This window comes from Trachurus japonicus, chromosome 19, assembly GCF_045865225.1.
Source record: "Trachurus japonicus isolate A0001 chromosome 19, Traja_1.0".
NCBI classification, from domain to species: Eukaryota; Metazoa; Chordata; class Actinopteri; order Carangiformes; family Carangidae; genus Trachurus; species Trachurus japonicus.
In genome coordinates this window covers 940,001-954,590 of record NC_140925.1, presented here as the reverse complement: position 1 = coordinate 954,590, position 14,590 = coordinate 940,001, and the positions used below count along the sequence as shown (strand labels likewise).

Below are 14,590 nucleotides of genomic sequence, written 5' to 3'. Positions count from 1 at the left end.
CGAAACACTTATACCTGAGGAAACGCCCCCTCAGATATGCCACACCCCTTTGTCTGCTGCAGGGGCCGGTCCAATACTCAGACAGTGTGTTTTCAATGCTCTTTGTCTGTTGCAGGTATTGGCACCGACCCCTGAGGGTGTATTTTCACACCTGGGGCATCCTGCAGGGTTACATGTTAAGAGGTCTAGACATTAGAATACACAAATGGGTAACAAACAAAGGAGTTCTGATACCTTGGGAGGAAAGCAGGGGGTAGGGACGTCACAAGTGATTAAAACAAAGGAATATTCAAATTTACCATTACACTCATTCCACCGAATACCGAATATTGCTTTTTTTTTGCAATATTCGGCCGAATATATTCGGTTATCGGTGCATATACGGTGCATCGCTAAAGAGGACAGGAGCTGGAGGAGATGGAGGAGGGCCAGTCCTCTGGCTCCGCCCCCCAGGTGGAGAACAGGTGTGTGTCACCTGGTGGTGGGTCATGTGACCTGGACCTTCAGTCTGAGCAGAGGAGCTGCTGCTGGTGACCAGGTAACCAGGTAACCATGGTGACCAGGTGACCAGGTGACTCCTCTCATGGTCTCAGGCTCCTGTATTGATTATTGATTATTGATCACAGATGAACGGTGGTGGGATCAGAACTGTACTAAAGGTTCACTGAGACTGTGTGTGTGTGTGTGTTTGTGTGTGTGTGTGTGTGTGTGTGTGTGTGTGTCTGTGTGTGTCTGTGTGTGTGTGTGTCTGTGTGTGTGTCTGTGTGTGTGTGTGTGTCAGCACTTTGTCCTTCTGTAAGCTCATTAGAGAGGAGCAGCAAGGCATGCTGGGTAATCAATACTCAGACCCTCAGAGACCAGAAACAGCCTGAGAGGGACTGCTGTCTTTTTGTCCTCCTGTGTGTGTGTCTGTGTGTGTGTTTACACCCCGTTACCATAGAAACCACCCTGATGCTGCATGGCAACACACACACACACACACACGAGTATCACAGCCACAACTCTGCTCTTTAACATAGTTGAAAAGTAAAACGAACAGTTTGTGTCTGATGTGTGTGGTTGTGTGTGTGGTTGTGTGTGTCTGTGTGTGTCTGTGGTTGTGTGTGTGTGTGGGTGTGTGTGTGTGTGTGTGTGTCTGTGTGTGTGTGTGCTCTTTGTCTCCTTCATCCCTGCGTCTCCAGGGAGACGGTGACAGCAGAGAGAGAGTGTTCAGGGTTACAGCTGACAGCAAGACAGAGGGACGAGTGTGTCCTCTGTTTACCCACTGTAACACATGTTAACACAACACACACACACACACACACACACACACACACACACACACACCGACAACACACAACAACAACAGAGGAGAAGGAAGACCAGGGTTCAACTGCAAAAACTCAACATCTTTCCAAGAATATTTGTCTTATTTCTTGTCCAAATGTCTCATTTCTAGTCAAAACTAATCTCTTTCCACTTAAAATAAGACTCATCACCTAAAAAGCAGCTTGTTTTTAGACACTTTTTACTTCTTTCAAGCTGATTTTCACTTGAAATAAGTAGAAAAATCTGCCAGTGAAAGCAAGTTTTTGAGCTTGTAGCCTAATAAGGAAGAAAAACTTGCTCCACTGTCAGATTTTTCTACTTATTTCAAGTGAAAATCTGCTTGAAAGAAGTAAAAAGTGTCTAAAAACAAGCTGCTTTTTAAATGTGATGAGTCTGATTTTAAGTAGAATGAGATTTGTTTTGACTAGAAATAAGACAAATATTCTTGGTAAGATTTTGAGTTTTTGCAGTGATATGAAAGCTCCGACACAGGCTCATTACCATGGTAACTGGTTAACACTGTGTGTGTCTCTCTGTGTGTCTGTGTGTGCGTCTTTGTGCAGGTTCTTCTTGAAGTTCTTCCTGAAGTGTAACCAGAACTGTCTGAAGAACGCCGGAAACCCACGAGACATGAGGAGGTTCCAGGTAACACACACACACCAGAGCTACACACACTCACACACACACCTCTAAACACACACACACACACACACACACAGATGAATTCATCTCCCTAAAGGGCAGGACGATGTGGACGTGGCGGTGGACGACCCTCCCTACCCATAATGCATCACAGCAGAGCGGCCTGAGGCTTATTGCTTTACAGATATGATATGAGAGAGAGGTCGACTGTCTGTTTCTGTCTGTTTCTTTCTATCTGTCTGTTTCTATCTATCTGTCTGTTTCTATCTATCTGTCTGTTTCTTTCTATCTGTCTGTTTCTGTCTGTCTGTTTCTTTCTATCTGTCTGTTTCTGTCTGTTTCTTTCTATCTGTCTGTTTCTATCTATCTGTCTGTTTCTTTCTATCTGTCTGTTTCTGTCTGTCTGTTTCTTTCTATCTGTCTGTTTCTGTCTGTTTCTTTCTGTCTGTCTGTTTCTTTCTATCTGTCTGTCTGTCTGTTTCTTTCTGTCTGTCTGTTTCTTTCTTTCTATCTATCTGTCTGTTTCTTTCTATCTGTCTGTCTGTCTGTTTCTGTCTGTCTGTTTCTTTCTATCTGTCTGTTTCTATCTGTTTCTATTTCTATCTGTCTGTCTGTCTGTTTCTGTCTGTTTCTTTCTATCTATCTGTCTGTTTCTGTCTGTCTGTCTGTCTGTTCCTTTCTATCTATCTGTCTGTCTGTTTCTTTCTATCTGTCTGTGTCTCTGTCTGTTTCTGTCTGTTTCTTTCTATCTTTCTGTATCATCTGTCTGTTTCTGTCTGTTTCTTTCTGTCTGTTTCTGTCTGTTTCTTTCTATCTATCCGTCTGTCTGTTTCTGTCTGTCTGTGTTTCTATCTGTCTGTTTCTCTATCCGTCTGTCTGTTTCTTTCTATCTATCTGTCTGTTTCTGTCTGTCTGTCTGTTCTCTCTATCTGTCTGTCTTTCCGTGTCTATCTCTCAGTGTGTGAGACAGTGTGTCTGTGTCTGTGTCCTCTTCTCAGTGTGAATGAGAGAGGACGTCCAACAGAGCGTCTCTGTTAAAGTGGATAAAACATGAGACACGTGGAGGAAACTCCTCTTTGTCTCCGCACACACACACACACACACTCACACACACACACACACTCACACACACACACACACACACACACACACACACACACACACACACACACACACTCACACACTCACACACACACACACACACACACACACACACAGACAGACACACACAGCCCTCTCTCTCCACGCTGCGCTGGGCGAGTGACAGGATGTTCAGTCCAGTTAAACCAGAGAGAGAGAGAGAGAGACAGGTGAAGTCAGGTGAAGCCTCTGGTTGCCGTGGCAGCGGCGGCGGTGGCGGGGTGAAGGATGTGCTGGTTAGTCACCGTGGCGACAGAGGAGGACACCTCGACTCGCTCTCTGTGTGACCTTCTGCTCCGTCGCCATGGATCAACGACACCAGCCTCGCCACGGCAACCGGCCGGCCGCGGATGATGAACGACCGCGGCCGAGTGGCCGTGACATCATAAAGGGGGCGGGGCCAGAGGCCGAGGCCAAGATGGCAGCTCTACTGTCATTATCCATCATTTAAACCATTAATCGATCAGTTGTTTGGTCAATAAATGTTAAAAATGAACAAAGAAACCAGAAATATTCACATTTAAGAAGCTGGAATCAGAGAATTTAGACTTTTTTAAAAACTCAAACTGATTATTAGATTAATTTAAAGGGAAAACGAGGAGTTTTGGAAAAGTGAAGTGTTTCCACACTACATTTATGAGCCTCCGCACCGTGAAATTCTTTGACCGGCGCAAGACAGACTCATGTTTTCTTTTTTTTTTAATATTTATTGTTTTTCCTTTTACAAAGCATTTTATAAAGTAACACAACATGAACATGGGGTGTTTTCTGTCACAAAATTACAGCAAAGTGTAATTAACCAATCAAGTACAACTTGATATAGAAAAGAAACTTAAACAAAAGAAGGGCGTTTCAGAGAAATGTACATTTTCCATTGCTTCCAGATGTCATTGGATTTGGAGCTGGAGCCTCATTGAAAAAGTGATTCTTTCCATTACATACACATGGTAAATAATATCATACCATTCATCTATAGATGGGACGTCTGGCTTGAGCCATTTCTTTGTAATTGCTTTTCTAGCAGCTAGACTCAGTATTCCAGATAAATATTTATTTTTCTCACTTACATTGGCTGAGTGTACAAAACCAAAAAGAAGTTTGTCCCAGTTAAATGTGATGACAGTACCAAATATTGTTATTAGTTCTGAATAAACCTTGCGCCAGAAAATATTTATTTTTGGACAGGCCCAAAACAAATGGTAGTGATTGGCTTCCTGAGAACGACACAACCTCCCAGACTCATGTTTTCATTCATCAAGAATTAAAGTCAGAGGTTGGAAGACGATCACATACCGTCGTAGTTCCCACCATAAACGAAGATTCATACGGCGGCGTTATTCTCATGACTCGCCACGAAACCGAAAGTAAAGAAACGCTGGTCGGCTCGCCCAGCATTTCCACCACCACTAATAATAACAAAATAACCATAGAGACAAAACCATAGATTTATCTAAAATGGACCATTAACAAGTGGTAACGGAGATTCATCCACATTAATATCAGACTTTTTATAACCAAATAGAAACTCCTCGTTGTCCCTTTAAGTCCATGATAAACTCCATCACATCCAGGCTTCAGGAGCTCTGCAAATGTTTTATTTGAGTGCAAATGTTTTGACTAATCTTGTAAATTCAGTTGTTAATTGGAGATTGGAGAGATATCCAAAATCCTGCTCTGTAAAAACTAAAGACTCTAATGTGTCAACAAAATAAAACAATTTGAAAAGTAGCTTTATCCATTTTTCAGATTTCGGTTCTGGAAATACAGTATGCAAATTAGCGCATATTTCATCAGATATTGCCTCATTTACATATTTAAACATAAAATTTGACATTAACAAGTGGTAACGTAGATTCATCCACATTAACATGAGACTTTGTTATAACCAAATAGAAACTCCTCGTTGTCCCTTTAATAATCGATTATTGTTCAATTAATCGATCACACAGTTCACTCACACACAGACTGTCTGTGTGGAGGTTGTAAATAAAGTTTTGTGTGTGTGTGTGCAGGTGGTGGTGTCTACGACGGTCAACGTGGACGGTCACGTCCTCGCCGTCTCCGACAACATGTTCGTACACAACAACTCCAAACATGGCCGCCGCGCCCGGCGACTGGACCCGTCTGAAGGTAACCACGGCGACCACACACCTGGTAGAGGGGGGAGAGGCTGTGATTGGTCGATGCAGAGCAGGTTTCCTCTGGATGTTCAGGTCTGAGTCAGAGCTTTAAAGGGATAGTTCACCCAAAATTGAAAAAAAGACACACCAAAAAACATCCAGATACCTCCATGCTGCTCGTATGTAATATCCGTCTTGTATTGAAGTGGATTGAAATGCGAAATTGTCCCAAAAAAAATTTTACGAACCGGGAAGAGGAGCTTCGATAAGCTTCCGCTACAAAACAAGCTTGAAATATAGACTTGTTTAATTTTTTTTGGGACTATTTCGCATTTCGGGGCTTCAATACAAGAGGGACATTACATACGAGCAGCATGGAGGTATCTGGATGTTTTTTGGTGTGTCTTTTTGTTACGAAGACAGTTGGTATCCATTAGCAACCGTCATATGGACATGCACTGCTACGCCGAGACCCCCTGTAACTCAGAGAAGCCACGGAGGACTCTGAAACTTCTCCCAGCCCTTAGTCCACATGAGGGGGAGGAGGAGATAATGAGTTAGGAAATTTCAATTTTGGGTGAACTATCCCTTTAAAAGAGGAATCACCCCAGTGGCTTATGGGTAGAAAACCCAGACGCCTCACCGTCCCCAGAGACGACCCGGAGAGAGAGAGAGTGCGTGTGTGTGTGTGTGTGTGTGTGTGTGTGTGTGTCTTCTTGAGGCCGTTCAACCTCTTTAATTGCCCTCCTAATTAAAGATGGTAACCATGGAAACCACCCCCCCAATCAGAGCTCAGTTCAGTTCAGTCCCGTGGGTTTGAACCCTCTGTTCCTCTGCTGCTCCGCTGCTTCTCCTCTCTGACTGCAGGTACCGGTATCTGGACCGGTCTGGACCGGTTCGGCCTCGGGATGCAGATTACAGATTAATTCATTGATCGTTAGTTGATTGACCTTGTTGATTGATTAGCGATTAATTGATAAGTGGTGATTTTCCCTGATCAGTGTCGGTGGCTTTTGGACCCGTTGGACTCGGTGGTGGTTGTCGTCGTAGCGACGGGACCGTGACCCTGAGGCTAGAGTCCAGCAGCACTGCAAAAACTCAAAATCTTACCAAGAATATTTGTCTTATTTCTAGTCAAAATGTCATTTCTAGTCAAAATAAATCTCATTCTACTTAAAATAAGACTCATCACATAAAAAGCAGCTTGTTTTTAGACACTTTTTACTTTTTTCAAGCAAATTTTACACTTTAAATAAGTAGAAAAATCTGACAATGGAGCAAATTTTTCTTTCTCATTACAAGCACAAAAAACTTGCTTTCACTGGCAGATTTTTCTACTTATTTCAATTGAAAATTTGCTTGAAACAAGTGAAAATGATCTAAAAACAAGTTAATTTGTAGGTGATGGGTCTTATTTTAAGTGGAAAGAGATTAGTTTTGACTAGAAATGAGACATTTTGATAAGAAATAAGACAAATATTCTTGGAAAGGTTTTGAGTTTTTGCAGTGAGGTCACAGTGATGAGAAGCAGCCGCTCCAAACACACAACAACTCCACTTCACTGACAACTGAGTCAATTACAATCAGCATTCGATAGTCGATGTCGTTGTTATCATCCCTAATCTGGACCAGTCTGATGTTGAATAAACACAGATAACAGCGGTCTGTGTTGTCGTGGCGACAGCGGTCTGTGTTGTTGTGGCGACAGCGGTCTGACAGTCAACAAGGTGACGGTCACAGTCACTTCACCGCTGAACTGAACTGAACTGAACAGAATAGAGGTCAGGTGCTGTAATGTCACTGGAACAGTCAGTGAGATTAGCTGCTACACACACACACACACACACACACACACACACTCAGAGACACACACACTCACAGACACACACAGACACACACACACCATGCTTTCATTTCACTTTATAATTAATCTGCAGCTGCACTTGAAAGAAGAGAGAGAAGGAGTCATTACCGGCCGCGCGTGTGTGTCTCTGTGTGTGTGTCTGTGTGTGTGTGCGTGTGTGTGTGTGTGTGTGTGTGTAAGAGTGAACTAAGCTAAAGCGGATAAAAGACGCTATCCAATTATATCACATTCTATGTGTGTGTGTCTGTGTGTGTGTGTGAGGGAAGCCTCCAGCCTCAGCACCTCAGTGATCTGGTCCTGGTCTGGTTTTGATAAATGGGTTTTATATATTAGAACAGACATAGGCTATATATATATATCTATACATCCTACATCTATACAGCTGTTTACAGATGTACAGACACACACATCTATATAAGGTTGTGTGTGTCTGTACAGTTTGCCACATCCAATATGGCTGACTTCTTAGTGTTTTACATAGCCTATTTGTCAAACTTAAACATTTACGATCATCACACTAATCTGGGCTTTAGACAGAGGTAACACAAGGAAATATATGAATGAATGAATGTTTTATTTTCGTGTCATGCCACCACTGTGGCCCATCCCATATGAGATTACAAGACACAATAATAATACAAAAAAACCAAAGACTAGACAGTCCTTCCTGTTGGTGTTACCTGCCACACAGGTGTGACATAAATAAACAATTTAAGATCACTTTCAGTATTCAACTATATGTTGCTCTTCGTCTCATTGCCCAAGCCTTTTCAAGAAATAAAGAAAATGCAAAAATATTTAAATGAAAAAGAAGTTTTAGCTTCTCAGCACCGTCTAACCACACAAATTCGTTATTTGGATCTACTTTAGGCTACTAACCCTAACCCTAAATATAAAATACTGTTTTTAAATGATGATTTCATGTTTTAAAGGTAGAGTCTGGAGTTTTGTTCGTTGCAGTTTAAAACATTGAAACTGGGCCCCTCCTCCTCTGGGGCTAAGCTGTGTAGCCCCCTGCCCCCAGACAGCAGCCGTTGTCATGACAACAAAGGACAGGAAATACAGTCTGAGTGAAGCTCTGGAGCCGTGGACCGATAGCCGACCGTCACCGACACCGAGAGCCTCCGGTGTTATGTTGTTATGTTGTTGTGGTGAACTGGGAAGACTGTGTTAGCGGCTGGATGCTAACCGCTACCGCTAGCCGAAGTTAGCATCGAGCTAGCTCACTACAACAGTCCTCATACTTGTTACCAGTCAAGGCTTTAGTTGTTGGTGACGGTGGGGAATCGGTCCGCGGCTCCAGACCTTCACTCAGACTGGATTTCTTTTACTTTGTTGTCATGACAACTGCTGCTGCTGAGAGAGAGCGACGTGCTCGTTAGCATCAGAGACAGCTAGTGCAGCTAGCAGCCCTGAGCTACGTAGCTTCTAATCTAATTCTATCTGTCGATTATTTAAACAATTAATCGATTAGTTGTTTGGTCAATAAAATGTTAAAAAATGTCTAAAACCATCAGTCAGTGTTTCTCAAACCACCAGACGACATCGTCCTCAAATGTCTTGTTTTGTCCACAAACCAAAGAGAGACTCAGTTTATTGTCATAAAGGAACAAAGAAACCAGAAATATTCACATTGAAGAAGCTGGAATCAGAGAATTTTGACTTTTTTCCTTTAAAAAACTACTCAAACTGATTATTCGATTATCAAAATAGTTGACGATTAATTTAATAATCAATTATTGTTCGATTAATCGATTAATTGTTGCAGCGATATAAGTCTAATCTTTGAATCTACTGCCCTATATTGTTACTGCTTGGTACCACTAGGTGCCGAACACGTTCAGCTTCAATCCTGACGTCATTTGTGGGTGTGTTTTTCTACAAAATGCTACAAATACTGTGCTCCAATCAGACCCCTGCTCCTTTACTTTGAGGATGGGATGTCAATATAATTTTTTCTTTCTGTGTAAATATGTTCAAAATTCAGTTTTACTGGAAGTCACGTAATCCAATGGGGCTGCCACCCGGTGACGTCACAATATGCAAATTAGATGAATGTATTTACTCTCATCACAAACTTTAGGTCATTATGAATATTTTTCTCATTTACACCATAGATTTATCTCTCACCACTTGAAAGCTACAGCCTTGTGAAATCTTGAAATCCAAACTTAATATTTTCCTAAACAAACTCGGGCGCCTAGAGGGTTAAAACGGGGGTAAACCCGTGACATCATCCAGCGTTCAGATGAGAACACAGTGAGAACCTCTCTCTCTCTCTCTCTCCCTGTCTCCCTGTCTGTCCCATGTCTCTCCACCAGCAGCCACTCCCTGTATCAAAGCCATCAGCCCCAGTGAGGGCTGGACGACGGGCGGGGCCACCGTCATCCTCATCGGGGACAACTTCTTCGACGGCCTGCAGGTCGTCTTCGGCACCATGCTGGTCTGGAGCGAAGTACGTGACCTCAGTAAAAAACTCTCTGACCACACTGCAAAACTCAACTATCTCACCAAGAATATGTCTTATAGTCAAAACAATCTCATTCTACTTAAAATCAGACTCATCACATTTAAAAAGTAGTTTGTTTTTAGACACTTTTTACTTCTTTCAAGCAGATTTTCACTTGAAATAAGTAGAAAAATCTGATAGTGGAGCAAGTTTTTCTTCCTTATAACAAGCACAAAAAACTGCTTTCACTGGCAGATTTTTCTACTTATTTCAAGTGAAAATTAGTTTGAAACAAATGAAAATGATCTAAAAACAGGATCATTTTTAGGTGATGAGTCTTATTTTAAGTGGAAAGAGATTAGTTTTGACAAGAAAAAAGACAAATATTCTTGGAAAGATTTTTGAGTTTTTGCAGTGCATGTCTCCATCCACCTGTCGATTCAATTATCTGAAGATCGATAAAAGTATTAATGTGAATAACGGCGTTTCCATCTCAGACCTTTAAATCACAGTCTGAAACTAGCCGTTGGCTAACACTGGCACCTTTACATTTTATTATGTTCATTAATGTGCATTGTCCTCCTTAAATAAATAAATAAATAAAATAAAATAAAAATCCAATAGACCCCTTCGCAGCCTACGTCACTGTGACGTTCTTTGTAGTTTGTAATTTGTAATTTATACTGTCCCCTGCATGTGTTTCTCATGTGGTGGTTGTGTTATATGTATTGGAGAGCAAACCAAGACAAATTCCTTGTCACTGGTTGACATGGCAATACATTTTCTCTGACTTTGAGAAGCCTGTTTATTCTATACTCTTTTATTTTTGCCTCTTTTATGCAGTCCAGGCTTTTGAAAAGAGAGTAAACATAGCCTATATATTGCTGCTGAATACGTAAATCTTAGAATCTAACTTTACATGTGATGTGTATTTTTGGGGGGAAATATGGTTCCTGGAATAGTCTGTAGACAATCAGAATCATTCAACTGTTTCACTGGTGTTAAAAATGCTAAAGAATCGGCAATATCGTAGAATCGCAATTTACTGTAAATCGAATCGGCATCCAAAAAAAAGTAGAAGAATGGAATGGGGAGAAAAGCGTATCGTCCCAGCCCTACTGGAAACATGGTTAGTGTCAGTTTAAAGATGGAGGTAGATGAGTCTTATCTCTCTCTCTCTCTCCAGCTGATCACGCCTCACGCCATCCGGGTCCAGACCCCGCCGCGCCACATACCCGGCGTGGTCGAGGTCACTCTGTCGTACAAGTCCAAACAGTTCTGTAAAGGAGCTCCGGGACGCTTCGTCTACACGGGTGAGTGGGTCACACAGCTAGCAGCCAATCACAGCCAATCACAGCACAGCAGAGCAACCGGCCAATCACAGCAGAGCAGAGCAACCGGCCAATCACAGCACAGCAGAGCAGAGCAACCGGCCAGGATGATAAACAATCGCTGATCAATACTGACACACGGATCAACCGATCGACCAGAAACACACACACATCAATAAAGACCAACAAGTAAAAACACAGGTTTCAAAACACTACATTACCCATGATCCTCTGCTATTTGTACTTTACTTGAGTATTAGATTTCTTTGGTACTTATTACTCTTACTTGAATACATTTCCAAGACAAATATTAGTACTTTTACTGGAGTTAATTAGTAGGAAGGCTGAAAAGTACTGGTTACTTTCAGGTCTTTTTCTAAAATCCTATTGGACACAAGCTGTGTTTGTCTGTGAAGGAAACCCTAACCCCTAAAAGCAGCACATCAGTGCAGCTGAGCAGCAAAGACTTCATTCTCACTAACAAGAGTTAAAAGCTCCTTAAAGGGACAACCAGGAGTTTCTATTTGGTTATAAAAAGTCTGATATTAATGTGGATGAATCTACGTTACCACTTGTTAATGGTCCATTTTAGATAAATCTATGGTTTTGTCTCTATGGTTATTTTGTTATTATAAAACAGAAAGGTGAAATCCGGCGATCTGATTGGTTGTTAGCCGTGGTATAATGAGCAGTTACCACGGCTACTATTCTAAAGCCTTATCACAGCGTAAGCTATCACTCCGCCTCAGGCACGTATGACTGGTATGAATGGAAGTTGTTGTCATGTATCCATGACAACGGACTGTTGCAGTCCGTAGCAACAGACAGTTGATGTTTTTACGATGTTAAAAAATGTAGTAAAGTAGTGTAATTGACATGTTGAAGGTGAACTTTGACCTCCAGAGGGTTAACAATGGTAGAGGGACTGAGCAGTGACTTTCACCTGAAAAAAAGCGGAGGAAAAGACCAGATGCAGAGCTACTTGGAGCTAACGTCTGGAGAGGTGGGACTATTTTTTCACAGTGAGGCTATTTTATTGGATAATATGTATTTCTGGTTGAATAAAACTACATGAAATTGATTGCGTATCCGTCTTTCATATTGTCATTATTCGCGTCGGGCCGAACAACGCCCCTTAGCCGTGGTATAATGAGCATATACCACGGACTGGAGTGATATATTGCTTAATTATTAGTGGTGGTGGAAATGCTGGGCGAGCCGACCAGCGTTTCTTTACTTTCGGTTTCGTGGCGAGTCATGAGAATAACGCCGCCGTATGAATCTCCGTTTATGGTGGGAACTACGACGGTATGTGATCGTCTTCCAACCTCTGACTTTAATTCTTGATGAATGAAAACATGAGTCTGTCTTGCACCGGTCAAAGAATTTCACGGTGCGGAGGCTCATTAATGTAGTGAGAAAACACTTTGCTTTAACAAAACTCCTCGTTGTCCCTTTAAATATGTTTCTCACATGAATAGGGTCAAATTTTTAACCTTTAACCTTTATTTTTGTCCCTTTAAATTAATTTAGAAAACATTATAGTAATTCATTGATGTGAAGAATAAGACATTTACTCTGACTCTTACTCTTACTTAAAGTAGGGTGAAGTCAGGTAAAATGGGCCACTTTTTGGTAAACGATGAATAAGACCATCAAAAACGCTATGCATGAAATCCATTGATATTTTTAAAAATCGACATATAGGCTAGGTCTCTTAAATGTTTCTGTGTGAAAAAAAAATTAAAAAGTATAATTATTTTGGAATTATGAGAGTTAAAGTATCGGGATATTCCCTCTCGAGGTACGATGCAATGTTCAGGTAAAATGGGCCAAGAGAGAACAACACAGTAATTTTAGCAGAAATCATTTAAATTTTAATAATTAATTGATACTACTACTAAACTACAACACTAAACTTAACATTAACAGTGAAAACATAAGAGGTTGAAGACATTTTTTAATCTTAAAATGCATTTTAAAATTACATGATCATGTTGTTGCTATGCTCTTTGTTAACTGACTATGTTATAGGCTCTTTTACTGTGTGTGTATGTGTGTTTGTGGCATTATAGATGCCATTTCCCCCCCCACAGTGCTAATGGCACCATGAGTGGCACTGACCAACCTTGGATATATATCTAACTTTGAACATGTTTTGCACCCTCAATTTCTGTGTAACTTCAGTGTGAGACTGTGTTTTGTATGTGGCCCATTTTAGCTGAAATGCATGGCTCAATTTACCATGATGCATTAAGGTAAATTGAGCCACCCACAAAAAATGCATTTAAATTAAAAATAAGTAAGCTTAGCAAGAATTTTGCATTCTATCCAATGGGGGGAATCACAATGTGTATTATAAATCAAATTTTTTATTGTAGATCTGTTTTTTTACGGAGTTATCAACCTTATCAGTTTCAAGTGAAATTTGTTTGCCAGGCCACTTTTGGCACACTTCTCCTCAGCAGGCTGGATATAAAGCATTGTCCCACCCACAACAGCAACCAGAGACTCAAATCAATTGTTTTTTTTCAAGTACAGTTGTAGCAACAATTTGAAATCATTTACAGCCATTGCCTGTTAAAACTTAAAAAGCTAGGAGGCTCAAACCTTAACTGGCTCATTTTACCTGATGGCCCAATTTACCTGATGTCACCCTACATTTACAAGCAAGTACTTTTTTACTCTTACTGCAGTAACATGTGGACTGAGCTACTTTTACTTGTAACAGAGTACATTCTGACCAGTAGTATTTGTACTCTGTCCGTCTCCGTGGTGATGTAACAGGAGGGAGATCGATACCTGCTGTCATGTCAGATCAATACAAACCAATCAGATCTTTATTAACAGCCAGTATTAACAACGACGACGACGACGCCCGTTACCGCGGCGACGCAGTCAGACCTTATCGATCAGACAGTTAACCAATCAGGGTTAAGAGTTAGACCGATCGGAGCGGATCAATGACACGACGATCGACCGCAGCTTCACTGACACAGAACACACACAGATTACACACACACACACACTGAACCACACACACTGAACCACACACACACACACACACAAGGTCATACACACACACACACACACACACACAGAGGAGTCAGTACATAACACAGACATCTGGAGAGCTAACACACTCCTATAACTGCTGCTGGTTCCGGGCTGTGACTCCTCAAGGACTGAACACACACACACACACACACATACACACATATACACACACACACACACACACACACACACACACACACACATACACTGACACACACTGACACACACACACTGTTTGTGATGTATAGCAGAGTCAGTCTAAAGCTTGTTAAACGCAGCTGAACCAAGACAGGATTATGATTCATACACTTCATCCACACTCTCTACACACACACACACTACACACACACACACACACACACACACACACACACACACTGAAACACACACACACACACACACTGCAACAGACACACACTGATTTATCACCTCCCCACAGTTTAAAGTGTAAATGATGTTAGAGGAGAGAGGAAGAGGAAACAAGGACTCAACGTGTGATGGTGATGATGATATGATGATGAAGGATGAAGGAGAGGAGGAGTGGAAGGAGAGGAGGAAAGGAGGTGTGGAAGGAAAGGAGGTGTGGAAGGAAAGGAGGTGTGGAAGGAAAGGAGGAAAGGAGGTGTGGAAGGAGAGGAAGGAAAGGAGGAGTGGAAGGAAAGAAGGAAAGAAGGAAAGG

General features: G+C 41.6%; 1 protein-coding gene across 1 annotated transcript in view; it reads left to right on the top strand.

Moving 5' to 3' along the window:
- LOC146967081 (transcription factor COE3-like) overlaps positions 1-14,590 on the top strand; it is a 71,963-nt gene that overhangs the window by 35,959 nt on the left and 21,414 nt on the right. The window contains exons 7-10 of the mRNA XM_085762159.1: positions 1,872-1,953; positions 5,103-5,220; positions 9,396-9,529; positions 10,710-10,836. Of these exons, the coding sequence (XP_085618285.1) occupies positions 1,872-1,953; positions 5,103-5,220; positions 9,396-9,529; positions 10,710-10,836 (461 nt within the window). The remainder of the gene's footprint in view (positions 1-1,871; positions 1,954-5,102; positions 5,221-9,395; positions 9,530-10,709; positions 10,837-14,590) is intronic.